This window comes from Physeter macrocephalus, chromosome 4 (assembly GCF_002837175.3).
Source record: "Physeter macrocephalus isolate SW-GA chromosome 4, ASM283717v5, whole genome shotgun sequence".
NCBI classification, from domain to species: Eukaryota; Metazoa; Chordata; class Mammalia; order Artiodactyla; family Physeteridae; genus Physeter; species Physeter macrocephalus.
Genome location: NC_041217.1, coordinates 57,456,645 through 57,468,824, shown reverse-complemented (window position 1 = coordinate 57,468,824; position 12,180 = coordinate 57,456,645). Strand labels below are relative to the sequence as shown.

At 38.7% G+C, this 12,180-nt stretch overlaps 1 protein-coding gene across 2 annotated transcripts in view; it reads left to right on the top strand.

The window, feature by feature from the left end:
* WDR64 (WD repeat domain 64) overlaps positions 1-12,180 on the top strand; it is a 168,510-nt gene that overhangs the window by 17,626 nt on the left and 138,704 nt on the right. The window contains exons 3-5 of one of the 2 annotated variants that reach the window (XM_028488653.1): positions 5,496-5,595; positions 8,039-8,142; positions 11,115-11,144. In XM_028488653.1, coding sequence (XP_028344454.1) covers positions 5,496-5,595; positions 8,039-8,142; positions 11,115-11,144 — 234 coding nt within the window. The remainder of the gene's footprint in view (positions 1-5,495; positions 5,596-8,038; positions 8,143-11,114; positions 11,145-12,180) is intronic. The other variant, XM_007118137.3, reaches the window with a different exon arrangement.

Sequence of the window (12,180 nt, the reverse complement as noted above, 5' to 3'; positions counted from 1 at the left end):
ATTCATAAACATGTTCCTTCCAGGAGCACACCCAGTTAATTCAAAGAAGAGCCATATAGCACCATCTGGGATGCCTATAACTGTGTTCCCCCAAAGTGAATTGAAAATGAACTACTATAAATCTAAAACTATTTGCTGACTTCAAAAATGTGAAAAGAATGCTCCAGGATAGGTTAAAAAATAAGTTGCCTACTGATTTTTATTTTCCTCTGCTTTTTATTTTCTCCAAATATTCTACATTGAACATGTGTTCCTTATGTAATCCTAAAAAAAAAAAAAAAGTGTGCTTAAAAAGATGGATCACTTAATGTGTGGAGCAAGCCCTTTAAATAACAGAGTTAAAAGAAAATTAATACTCTAAAGCATCATTAATAGTCATAAAATACTCTAAGCATGTCACAATTACTAGACTGAAATTTAAACTGCTAAAAGAGAAATTTGAGATCCATGAGGCTATAGCCCATCGCAGGAAAGGAGATATTTTCTCCTCTTTAAAAACATTATTTGAAACATTTCCTTTCAAAATGTAATAACTTTAGCTGTCTCTTCGGAAGGAGTTTATCTGGTATAATATCTCTTAAATTTTTCCTCAATAAATTTTAGTAATTTGATGTTTTTAGTGTTCTTTGGAAATTGTTTATGGTAAGCATTGTAGTATTGTGTCACTATAAGCTTAAAAATAGCAAAATGTATGATTTTCATAACAGCAGATGTTGTACAGGATGGCACCTATCATAGATGTGACTGTAAACCACATGTATGACAGATTGCATGGCTGATGTGCCGTCTGGGAAGGCAGCCAAGGTGCCCAGTGGACAGTTTTGAACTTGCAAGGAGGGCATTAACTCAGAAATATTCATTCCCTTTGTCATTTCACAGTATTATCTGAAAATTCTCACACTATTATCTGAGGTTAAATTGGCTGCTAATATTGGTGTTTTTGTTGTATTTTGCACAAACAACTTACTGTACTGAATTGCATTTATAAAAGGAGGATGTGATAGGCAGAATGCTAAAAAGGTGTCCCCCACCCCAGCTACCTGCCCCCAAGATTCCTGTCCCCTGGTTATCCAATCAAATATCAAAGTAATTTAGGTACTGCTGTGAAGGGACTTTGCAGATGCAATTAAGATGACTAATTAGCTACCTTAAGATAGGGAGATTGTGGATTATCTGGGTGGGCCCAATGTAATCACATAAGTCCTTAAAAAGAGAAGAAGGCAGAAGATTCTAAATGTGGAGAATTTAAGTACCATTGCTTGTGCTGAGATGCAGGGGCCTGTGTAGTAGGACTGAAGAGAGGCCTCTAAAAGGTAAGGGCAGCCCCATCTGACAGCCAGCAAGGAAATGAGGACCTCGGGCCAAGCACCTGAATAAGCTTAGAAGCAGACTCTTCCCCAAGCCTTCAGTAAAGAATGCATCTCTATTGACATCTTGATTTTGCCATGTGAGACCCATGTTGGACTTCTAACCCGTGCAACTATGAGCTAATACATGAGTGTTGTTTTAACACACTTTGTTTGTGGTAATTTGCTTCCATAGCAATAAGAAACAAATACAGAGGGGAGACTGTCAAAGGTCAGAAAGAGTGTGTCTGTTGTTACAACCAGCAAAAAGCAAAATGTAGCTACAAGAGGAATCCAAACTTAACAGCAATGGAAGGAGGTTGCAATATTGGGAGTAGGAAGCTGGAGAAGAGAAAAGCAAGAAAAGGACTAAGGACTATGATCTATAATTATAATTACCTTTGGAAGGTTTGATGTATTTTTTTTTTTTTTGCGGTACGCGGGCCTCTCACTGTTGTGGTCTCGCCCATTGCGGGGCACAGGCTCCGGACGCTCAGGCTCAGCAGCCATGGCTCACGGGCCCAGCCGCTCCGCGGCATGTGGGATCTTTCCAGACCGGGGCACGAACCCGTGTCCCCTGCATCGGCAGGCGGACTCTCAACCAATGCGCCACCAGGGAAGCCCTGTATTTTTGTTTTTAAGATGAGAGAGATTCCAGCTTGTTGAAAGGAAGGCAGTAGAAAGGGAGAGATAGAAGATACTGAGGGAAAAAAAAGAGCCAAGCTCTGAAGATGAAAGGGGACGAGTTGCAAAGAATACGTGGAGGGATGAATCTCAGAAAGGAGAAACACATCTTCCTTTAAAAGGGAGAAGAGAAGAAAGAATGAGTCCAAAACCAGGTTAATTTTTGAGTAGGGTGGCAGGAAATGCTAAGAAAGCTCTTGTACGGAGACTTCTACTATCATCTGAAGTAGGAAATGAGGCCAGCTGCTAAGAGTAACAAGCAGCACATGTTTGATAAGACTGGAGAAGTTTTAACATTGCTTTTGTGGACAATGTAATACAAGATCACCCAGGGAAGCAAGGAATGATGGCTGGGCAGCACTGAAGCCCCAGGAGGCTGGAGCTCGTGAATGATTCATGGCCCCATCCATAGGGCTGGGAGACTTTTTCTGTGGCTGATCAGCCACAGTAACTGGGGTGCAAAGAAGACCAGCATTTGGCTTCCTTGCACCCAACTAAGAGCTGGGTTTCCTGCCAGGCCAATGCAGTGGTAGAAAAGGATGGAGGATGGTGGAAATGTGGAATTGAAGTGACAGACCACAGATTATAAACTGAGTAAGAAACGAAGTGAAGGCTGCAGGGACCTGATAAATGAGGAAGGGCAAGAGACTGAATTTCCCTCTTAGTTCTGACTTGCTGAGGAGTCATATAAATCTTTCCCAGTGAGGTTCCACACACATCAACTTACTGCAGTACCCATCTGACTAGTCTTTTTCTTTTAGAAGAAACGTTTCCATTCCCAAGTGGACTGACAGAAGAGATATGGGAACATATGTATATGTATAACTGATTCACTTTGTTATAAAGCAGAAACTAACACACCATTGTAAAGCAATTATACTCCAATAAAGATGTTAAAAAAAATGACAAAAAAGCCAAAGTTTGGAGCACATAAAGAAAAAATAAAATAAAATAAAGTACTATCTCCAGAGAGAGCATAATTTTCTCATTAGTGGTTATGGTCTTGATGTAATTTATAATTTTTTTCCTCTCTTCCATAAGACCTTCTTAATGTAGGCTTTCTAATGATAATTATAGCTAATATTTTAAAAACAATTATTATATTCCAGACACAGTGCGAAATGCTCTACACACGTTACATCATTTAACCACCATTAAAAAAAAGCCCTCAGAAGTTTGACCTTTTATTCTGCTGATGAGAAAATTGAGACTTAAGGAGCTAAATGTATTTATCCAAGTTCTAAGTACCAGTCAGTTGGAGGGCCTGAACTCAAACACTGGACTGTCTGATTCCACAGTGCATGCTCTTGCCATAAGGCCGTATTGTGGGTTCAAATGATACAGAATATCAGGGGACTATATTCAATATTCTGTGATAAACCAGAATGGAAAAGAATATGAAAAAGAATATATATGTATAACTGAGTCATTTTGCTCTACAGCAGAAATTAACACAACATTGTAAATCAACTATACTTCAATAACATTTTTTTTTAATGATACAGAATGTTGGAGAGGGGGAAATTTTCCCCTCTACTCCTCTTGAGTTCTTGTGACTGGATTAACAATAGAATTGACACAAGACAGATTAACATGAGAAAAAGAAACAAATTTTAATTTATGCACATGGATGTCCCACAGAAATAGGATCTAAGAAGTGGCCAAAGCAGGCAGCTTTTTGTACTTTTTAGACAAAGAAACCATAAATTTGTGAGGAATTGAGAAGACAAAGAAATTTAGGTGTGGGGTGCCCATTAGTAAAGAATATAACAGAGTTTGGGCTTGGGGTAGTAAATTAAAGAAATAATAAGGTTTGTTTATATAGGCTTCTCCCTTCTCGGCACAAATTCTCTATCTTTGGCAATAAGGGTGCTCCTTCTACCTCTAGATGCAGGCTGGTACATCCTTTCATGTGAAAGTGAAAGGGAGTGTACCTTTCACACAAAAGCTTTATTTCCTGCTTTCAGGAAGACAGGAGGATCAGAGTGTCCCTCTCGTGTTGGCTGTTTCTTAAGTAACTTTAATTCATAATAATCGATATGCCACTGGCACACATTTTGGGTTGGCCTACTCTGGGCCCCAACAAGAGCTAAGCTGCAGATCAATGCATGTCTATTAACTGGGTAATGCATCAATGAGTGATGACAGGAAGTTGCAGGGACAAAAGATTCCTGTCTGCTCCAACAGAGATCTATTGAAAGCTCTCTGCTTTCTCTTTTCTCAGTCCTTCAGAGGTAATTAGATACTAAATGCAGAGGTTCTGTACTCATGGAAAATTAGCAGCAATTTCTGAGAAGATAATAAATTACTTAAGCTTTTAATTGAATACTGCTTTTGCTGGTGGGAAGAAAAATGGAAAATACAAGAGAGTCTTTGGTAATCTTGATCTTCCCAAAGAATGAAATCTAATTGTAGGAAATTATTAAGGCAGCTGGTTTATTTTGTTAGGTTTGGATGTGGGAGAATGTAAAGGAGGAAGTAGTAACATTTGTAAACCAACTGATGAAAGGACATGTTAACATATAATGCTAAGCCATCATCTAGCATCAAAATAGACAAATGTTATTAAAACATTTATAGTTGATATATAGTTGGTTTTGATTTATTTTCAATTGACTCATTTAGTCACTAGGTCCTTTATATGGAAAGTGTGGTCCCTCATGGAGAGCTTCTTAGAAATGCACGCTCCCAGACCTACGAGTCAGAGCTGCACTTTAGTAGGATCCCAGTGGTTCGCATACACACTTGAATTTCAGAAGCTCGTTCTGTTTATTCACTACCAAGCACCAACTAGTCTCAAGTTTCCAAGAAATACAGTGTGTCATTAACTTCTAAAGACTTTATTTCTGCTTATTCATAGACAACTGAAAAACAGCTATCTTATTTTTCAAATTCCTTGGAATTACATAATCTGACAATTTATTCACAAATAAAATGCACTTTTTTACTTCAAGATATCCTTTCATAGTAATTAATTTTCATGCAACACCTGGAGGATAGGATTTGGAACAGTAAAATTCCAAAATTCCCCCTAAAAAGGAATGAAAAATCTTGTCCAGGAAGATTTATGGAAAAAGGGGAGGAATAGTTATTTGAGAGTGGCCAAATTCATTGTCAGGATTCTCAGCTGAGACCCTGTCTGATGGAGGCTGATTTGATTTCCAAACAAGTGCCAGCTCCTAATTGAACGATCAGTCTGAGCAAGGACGTCAGCCCAGTACATCAGTTTATCTATTGGAAAGAAAAATCAATGACTGCTCAAAAATCATGCACCAGCAGCTTGTGGTATGTTGAATACGTTAAACTGCCTTCTGATATTTATATCAGAACCCCTTGATATTTATAAATCAAGCTGTTGATTGTTAATCCAAATTAAGACTTCAAATTCAACCAACATTAAATCTCTTACTTTACAGCCATTTCTGAGATATTGTGCATGTTTATATGTGTTGTTTGGGATTTTAGATCTTTGGATACTTCTCTGAAGAAGATTCTCTTACTTCCCAAATGGATGAAGAAAATTTGGTTTTCCTCGTTTCTAGAAAACAACGAGTTGTAATTTCAGGTGATAATTTAAATTTCCCTAACAGATTAATGTGGGTTTTAATATTTTCTCAAAAATAAATATTGGGAATATAACATTTCCATTAAACCATTTTTCATCTTATTTACTTGATCAATACTTTATAACAAGAAAAGGGAGTGACAGTTTCGAATGCAATATCAGAAGAAACTTGCAGTTGAGTTGGAAATATCATTGCTCTGAAGGACACTAAGGAAGGAATGTTAGGGAGGGAAATACCCATTTTCCTGAAGAGGTTCAGATCTCTAGTTAAAGCTCTCTACAATGTCACCTCAATAATGCATGCTTTGGTACCAAATGGATCACATTTTTAAAAGTAAATATTCTTAAAATTGAATTTTCAAGTTTTCACTTATTAGAACTCTTTCCCATGTTCTCACCCTTAATTATCTTATGGAGGTTTAACCCTATACCTCTAAAACTGTGAATTTGGGCCAGTCACAGAGGAGTGTTACCTCAGGTTAAGAGGTCTCCAGTTTACATATGTCATTTGTTTTAAAATTTGAAACTGGACCCCAGGAACTCATTTCCCTCTCCACTATTGACAGCTTGGGTTTTCTTTCCTTTCTTCCCTACAGGGAGGGAGAAGTCCAAGGTGAGGTAAGGCAAACCCCAGAATCTGCCCCGTCCTCCAGCATTCCATAGCAAATTCTGAGATGAAGGGCATAGTCTAGGTCAAATCTGGTGTTCCTTAAAAGAAAAAAGAAAAACCCAGTCCTTTGTGAGCAAAACCCACCCTTGCTTTTGACCCTTCCTTAGCCCCACCATAGGCCTCACCAGAGCCTAACCTCTGGGCCCCTCCATGGGAACTATCATCAAAGAACAGAAGCAAGGGAGCTATCCGTGCTTCTGTCATCGCTGAGTGAAGAGTGGCCAGTGAGTAAGGGAGACATGTTGCTGGCATCCTAAATTAGAACTTTGAAAGCATCTTTATAGATAGCAGTTGGGTTCTGTAACTTGTTTATTCACTCAGCCAAGTAACTTTCTAAGTGCTGGGGACACAGCAAAGAACAAACAATCATAAATCCCTGACGTCATGGAGTCTACATTCTAATGGGGGGAGATAGACAGTAAAAAAATCAAACAAGTAAATTAAGTGCTACAGAAAAAATAATAAAGTAGGCAGGCTGTGGAGAAAAATAAAGCAGGAGTGTGGGAAGAAGCTGGTTTGGAGAGATTTTAAATAGGGTAGTCGGGGAAAACCTGAAGGAGATATGAGAGCAAACCACACACTTCACGCTGGAGTGGAGTGGTAGGGGGACAGTAGTAGAAGATGAGGTTAGAGAGGCAACAGTGGCATAGGCACAGATGTCCAAGGACTTGTGGACATGCTAAAGACTTCCGAGTGAGACAGAAAGCTGTGAGAAGGCTGCAGAGAGGAGAGAGGCCTGGCCTGAGTTACCCTTCAAATGTTCTGGTTTCTTTGATAAAAGTGGTCTATAGTGGGGAAGGAGTTGAAGCAGAGAGAATGATGGTGGCTTGGAATAAGATAATATTCTGTGCCTGTTTTTTCATTATTGACCCGTCCAAGGAGTCTTTTGGACCTTCTTTTCTAATCTCATCCCAAATCCCCTCTCAACCTACTTCCCCCTGACCCCCAGACATTTTAATACCTCAGATATACTGTGTATCTGTCTATGTACTGTATGTATATCTGAGCTTTTGACACAGAGAGTAAAACTCATTCACACACCACCGCCAGCCCCCACCCCCCGCCCAAGAACCAATTTGTACCTCCTTGGGAGCAATAATTTCTCTGTTGAGAATGCATGAATTAGGGGGATAATACTGGAGTATGAGATTTGTTCACTTGCTTTTCCTCTCTAAGAGTTTACAATTATAAAAACTTGATTTAAATCATCCTGGGAAGAGGCCCAATATGTGTGGCTTTATCATTCAGCACATAGGCAAAGAAACTTGAAAGTGTTTTTTTCAAAATGCATAAAGTAAAAAAAAAAAAAAAAAGCCTTAATAACAGTATTAAGGTAGTTTCATTCTTTTGTACTGGAAAGCCTGAGATAGTATTAGGTTTTTATTCTGTGTAAATCACATGCTGATAGTTCAAAGAAAGAACTCCTGAGATGTGAAGATCTTAAAATAGAAATAATTCTAAAAGACATTTGGAAAACTCATTCTCTGAAATGTGCACATGGAGGTGGGATGGGGTATGATCTTACATTTTCTCTGGGAATTCATGCACCATGTTTAGTTGGAAAGCACTATAACGTCAGATTACTATCTCTAAGGATAATTAAAGAGCAATAGTTGCTCATTTTTTGGTTTTATTCCACTTTAATTTTTAAGTAACTAAAGCCTTTCTAGCAAAAAGTTGGTTGTTTCCTTTTTCTTTTTTTAAATAAAACTAACAAGTGACTTTTAGGATCTTTACTGCTAGGAATTGAAATGAGTGTTGTGCCATCGACAGGTAGTAGAAGACGGGATGTGATTAAGTGCATTGTCAAGATTCCTCAGTTGGATTTACTAATAACAGCTTCTCAGAAAGGATTGATAACAGTCTTTAATAGCCAGGTAATTTGAAGGCTTGGATTCCTTCCTCCCTCCTTTCTTCCTTCCTTCCTCTCTTTTGTTTTGTCTATGCATTATGCCTATGTATCAGATGCAGCAGAAACCATAGCCATATTTCAGAGTTATTCCAAAAAACAAAACCAAGTATTACTGAAACGAGGAGCTTGCTGAACCCCACAGCAGTTTTTGAGATTTTGGTAACTGCATTTGGCATTGTTCCTTGGGGTGTCATATTGAACCATGTGGCATCAGCATAATTAAGGATGATCCTGGATAACTTCTCAGATAACATCATAAACACTCACAAGCCAAGTGATTTTGTCATAATACTGCCAAGTAATAAAAGGTCCCAACAAGAACCTTGTACTTGAAGTTAAAAAAAAGGGTCAAATTCTAGCTCCTCTATTTTAACAGCCTAGATGTTAAGTAGTGAACTTAATGAGCCAACTTGTATCTTTTCATGTCTCATTTTTTCATATCTGTAAAATGAAGACAATAGGATCAGTCTCCTCTCCCTCAGAGGATTGTAGTGAATGTCAAATGAGATAATGAATGTTGGAAACATTTTAAGGCATTGCTATTATTGTCATTTCTTTCTAAATTTATGTTTTGGAGTTCTATTTTCAAAATATGAGAGATTTTCATGGACTGTATGGTGATATCATCTATATCGTATTTCGCCATGAAAATAAATGTTTGGTGTTAAATATCAAAAAATTGGTCCAATTATTAGTTTATTTCCAAGTAGAGGCAAGCTTTATACAAATAAAATATATTTAAAATAATCATCACATGATTAAAATTTCAACAATAATTTTCGGCCTTTCAGTGATTTCCATCACAGGCAGCCAGATCATGTCAGAGAGGGTGGCTTGAACCCAGAGGTGCAGCAGAAGATTCTGAGCACGGGCGTGGAGACTGGCTTTGCCTCCACGCCGCCAGCTGTGCACGTTACTTTTTATCTCCAGGCCCCAGTTCCTTCTCATCCAGACCAGAGAATATCCCTCCCTAGGTAGTTGTGCTGTTTACATGAGTTAATCAACATAAAGCACTTAACATCATTGTAAGCACTTAGTAAATGTTGGCAATTACAATTATGAACAAATAATGTGAAAATAAAAATGGATTTGCCTCATTGAAGTGTGAAAACCTTCCTCGATCACTCTTTTCTCGATGCATTAATTCCCTTCTCATTTTTAACCTTTATTTCCTCAAAAATAGAACTAACATGGTATCTAAAGAAAAACAGAGAGGAGGAAAATTATGATCTTCATAATGAAATAGTTCAGGATTATGTGAAATAAGTGAGAGGGCATTATATTTCCAGATATGTCTCTCTCTCTCTCCCTCACACTCACACACACACTCACACATGCTTGTAGGTGCACACATGTATACTCACAAACATGCAGATGCTCACCATCTGTTTCTATTTAAAGATTTGGTACTCCAGGAATAAACAGTATTTTGAATGCTGCATGCCTTAAAAATAGGATGGTACATTCTGTGAGAAAAGTAATTTGGCAGGGTAGGTCACAGGAATAATATTAAAAGGTAGCCATTGGGCTTCCCTGGTGGTGCAGTGGTTGAGAATCTGCCTGCCAATGCAGGGGACACGGGTTTGAGCCCTGGTCTGGGAAGATCCCACATGCCGCGGAGCAACTAGGCCCGTGAGCCACAACTACTGAGCCTGCTCGTCTGGAGCCTGTGCTCCGCAACAAGAGAGGCCGCGATAGTGAGAGGCCCGCGCACCGTGATGAAGAGTGGCCCCCGCTTGCCACAACTAGAGAAAGCCCTCGCACAGAAACGAAGACCCAACGCAGCAAAAAAAAAAAAAAAAAAAAAAAAAAAAGTCATTAATAATGCAGAATATCTTACACCCACAGTTTAGGCTCTATCTGAGGTAGAATAAATACATTTAAGGATTTTCATGGTGCTCGCTGGAGGACTTGGTGATGTAGACTGTAAATGTCATTAATAGAAGTTCCTACAAAAAGGCTAGATTTAAAAAATTCAGAAGGTATCTATAAGGATTATGAAAATTTTAGAGCAGATAAGAGAATTTTAAACAATTGACTTCCACTAAAGATAGAGATAGAGAAATAGAAGAGGAATTTCTTTGAGCCCTTTATTTTTTCCATCTAGAAAAAAGTCCCAGTTGGAAAAGCATTTTTGAACTCTTCAGATGAAAGACAGTCTGTGATGACCACAACTAACAGTTTTAGTAATCTCGATTCACTTTTTCTCCTTTTCACATGAGCCATTCTTCTGGGCAGCCATTTTCTAGACTTTCCCCAAGACCATTAGAGCGTGCAAAAGAAACAAGGTCATTAATATACTTCAAACACTAACCTTTACCTTGGGAGCATTTAACATGCTTTAAGGGTATAAGAGGTTGTTCAAGTAATACATACTAGCTCTGCTTGGATAAATCTATGATTCTCAACCAGCATAGTACTTAGGATATGATATTCATTCAATACATATTTATTGAATAAAAGAGAAAGCCCACTGGATAGAATTTTCTTAAATCTCAGTAACTTGAGAGATAACTCAAATGAAAAGTTCTTTTTTCTGTATCAATCTATATTCATATTGACCTGTTTACCATTCTTGCCATTGCTGTTAGTATTATTTTGCAGTCCCAATTTTTGGTATCAAAAGTTGCTCTGAATAGCTAAAGAATGTGAGGAAGTTTGCAAATAGAAGGAACAAAATAACTAATAAAGTTTAAGCCTAAGAGCATAGTGACCAAGCTTAAAGACAAGCCACAGAAACATAAACTTGCCCAAAGCAAACAGTGCATTATTTTACATAGCTAGATTTTTCAGAGGCAGAAGGAACAAGGAGACTAACAGAAGGTAGAAATGACAAGTGAGATTAACCAAGGAGATACTGTGTTGCTTTAGGCCAGCATTTTCATCTTTAATTGTAGTGCCAAATGGGGATCATTATTCTCTTCCTTTTTCTTATAGATGAGAGTTCAGACCAGCACCAATGTTACAGTAAGTACTTTAAAAAAATTCCTAATGAAGTTAAACTGATTGATGATGGTTCCTCCATAACTAATCAAAATCTCAATGAAGAGCCTGAATACACTCTGAGAATAAGAGGTTTTCATAGACTGTAGCTTTATCTTTATTGACTAGGAAACAAACTAAACCTTGAGCAACAGCAAAGAGGAGACAGACCTTGCCTTCTGAGTTAATTTGATTGTAGAGAATTGCTTGGAAACTGACAATTCCTTGGAAGCTTCAATTTAAAATCTTCGCCTGTTTTTCTAAGTGCTCACTATTGAGGAAAGTAAAAAAACAGACAAAACCCATGTTGTGAGAACAAGAAAATAGCCAGTGAAAATTATTTGAAAACATTTTATTCTAAACTTGAAAACAGCATAAAAAACTTGAGTGCAATATTATAATTTATTTAATCCATATTGCTAACTGGAACAGTAATCTTGTGGCAGATATTATAAAGCTATGGTGACTTGCTCTCAGAATCCCACCGTGGCTTTATGAGAGATGGAGGATGATTGACTTTCACCCTGCTTGTATGCACTGAAATGCACTGAGGGTGCCATGCAGAGGAGTCTCTGAGCCTCCGTTTCTTAAACTTTCTTAAAATTCCTAACGGGTTTTACAGAAGATTCAAGGGCATGCCTGAAACACAGGCAGCAGTTTCTGGCACAGGAGACACTCACAAGTGGGAGCCATTGTTCTCGTAAAGTAGTGTGTTGTCAGAGATATTACGGATCCTAGCCATGCCAATCTGGTGACTTTAGGAAAGCACAAGGCAGACTCACTGACCTCAACTTGATCACTGACCAGATGACCACCAAGGTCTTTTCCAGCTAAAAAATTTAAGCATGAGGGCTTCCCTGGTGGCGCAGTGGTTGCGCGTCCGCCTGCCGATGCAGGGGAACCGGGTTCGCGCCCCGGTCTGGGAGGTTCCCACATGCCGCGGAGCGGCTGGGCCCGTGAGCCATGGCCGCTGAGCCTGCGCGTCCGGAGCCTGTGCTCCGCAACGGGAGAGGCCACAGCA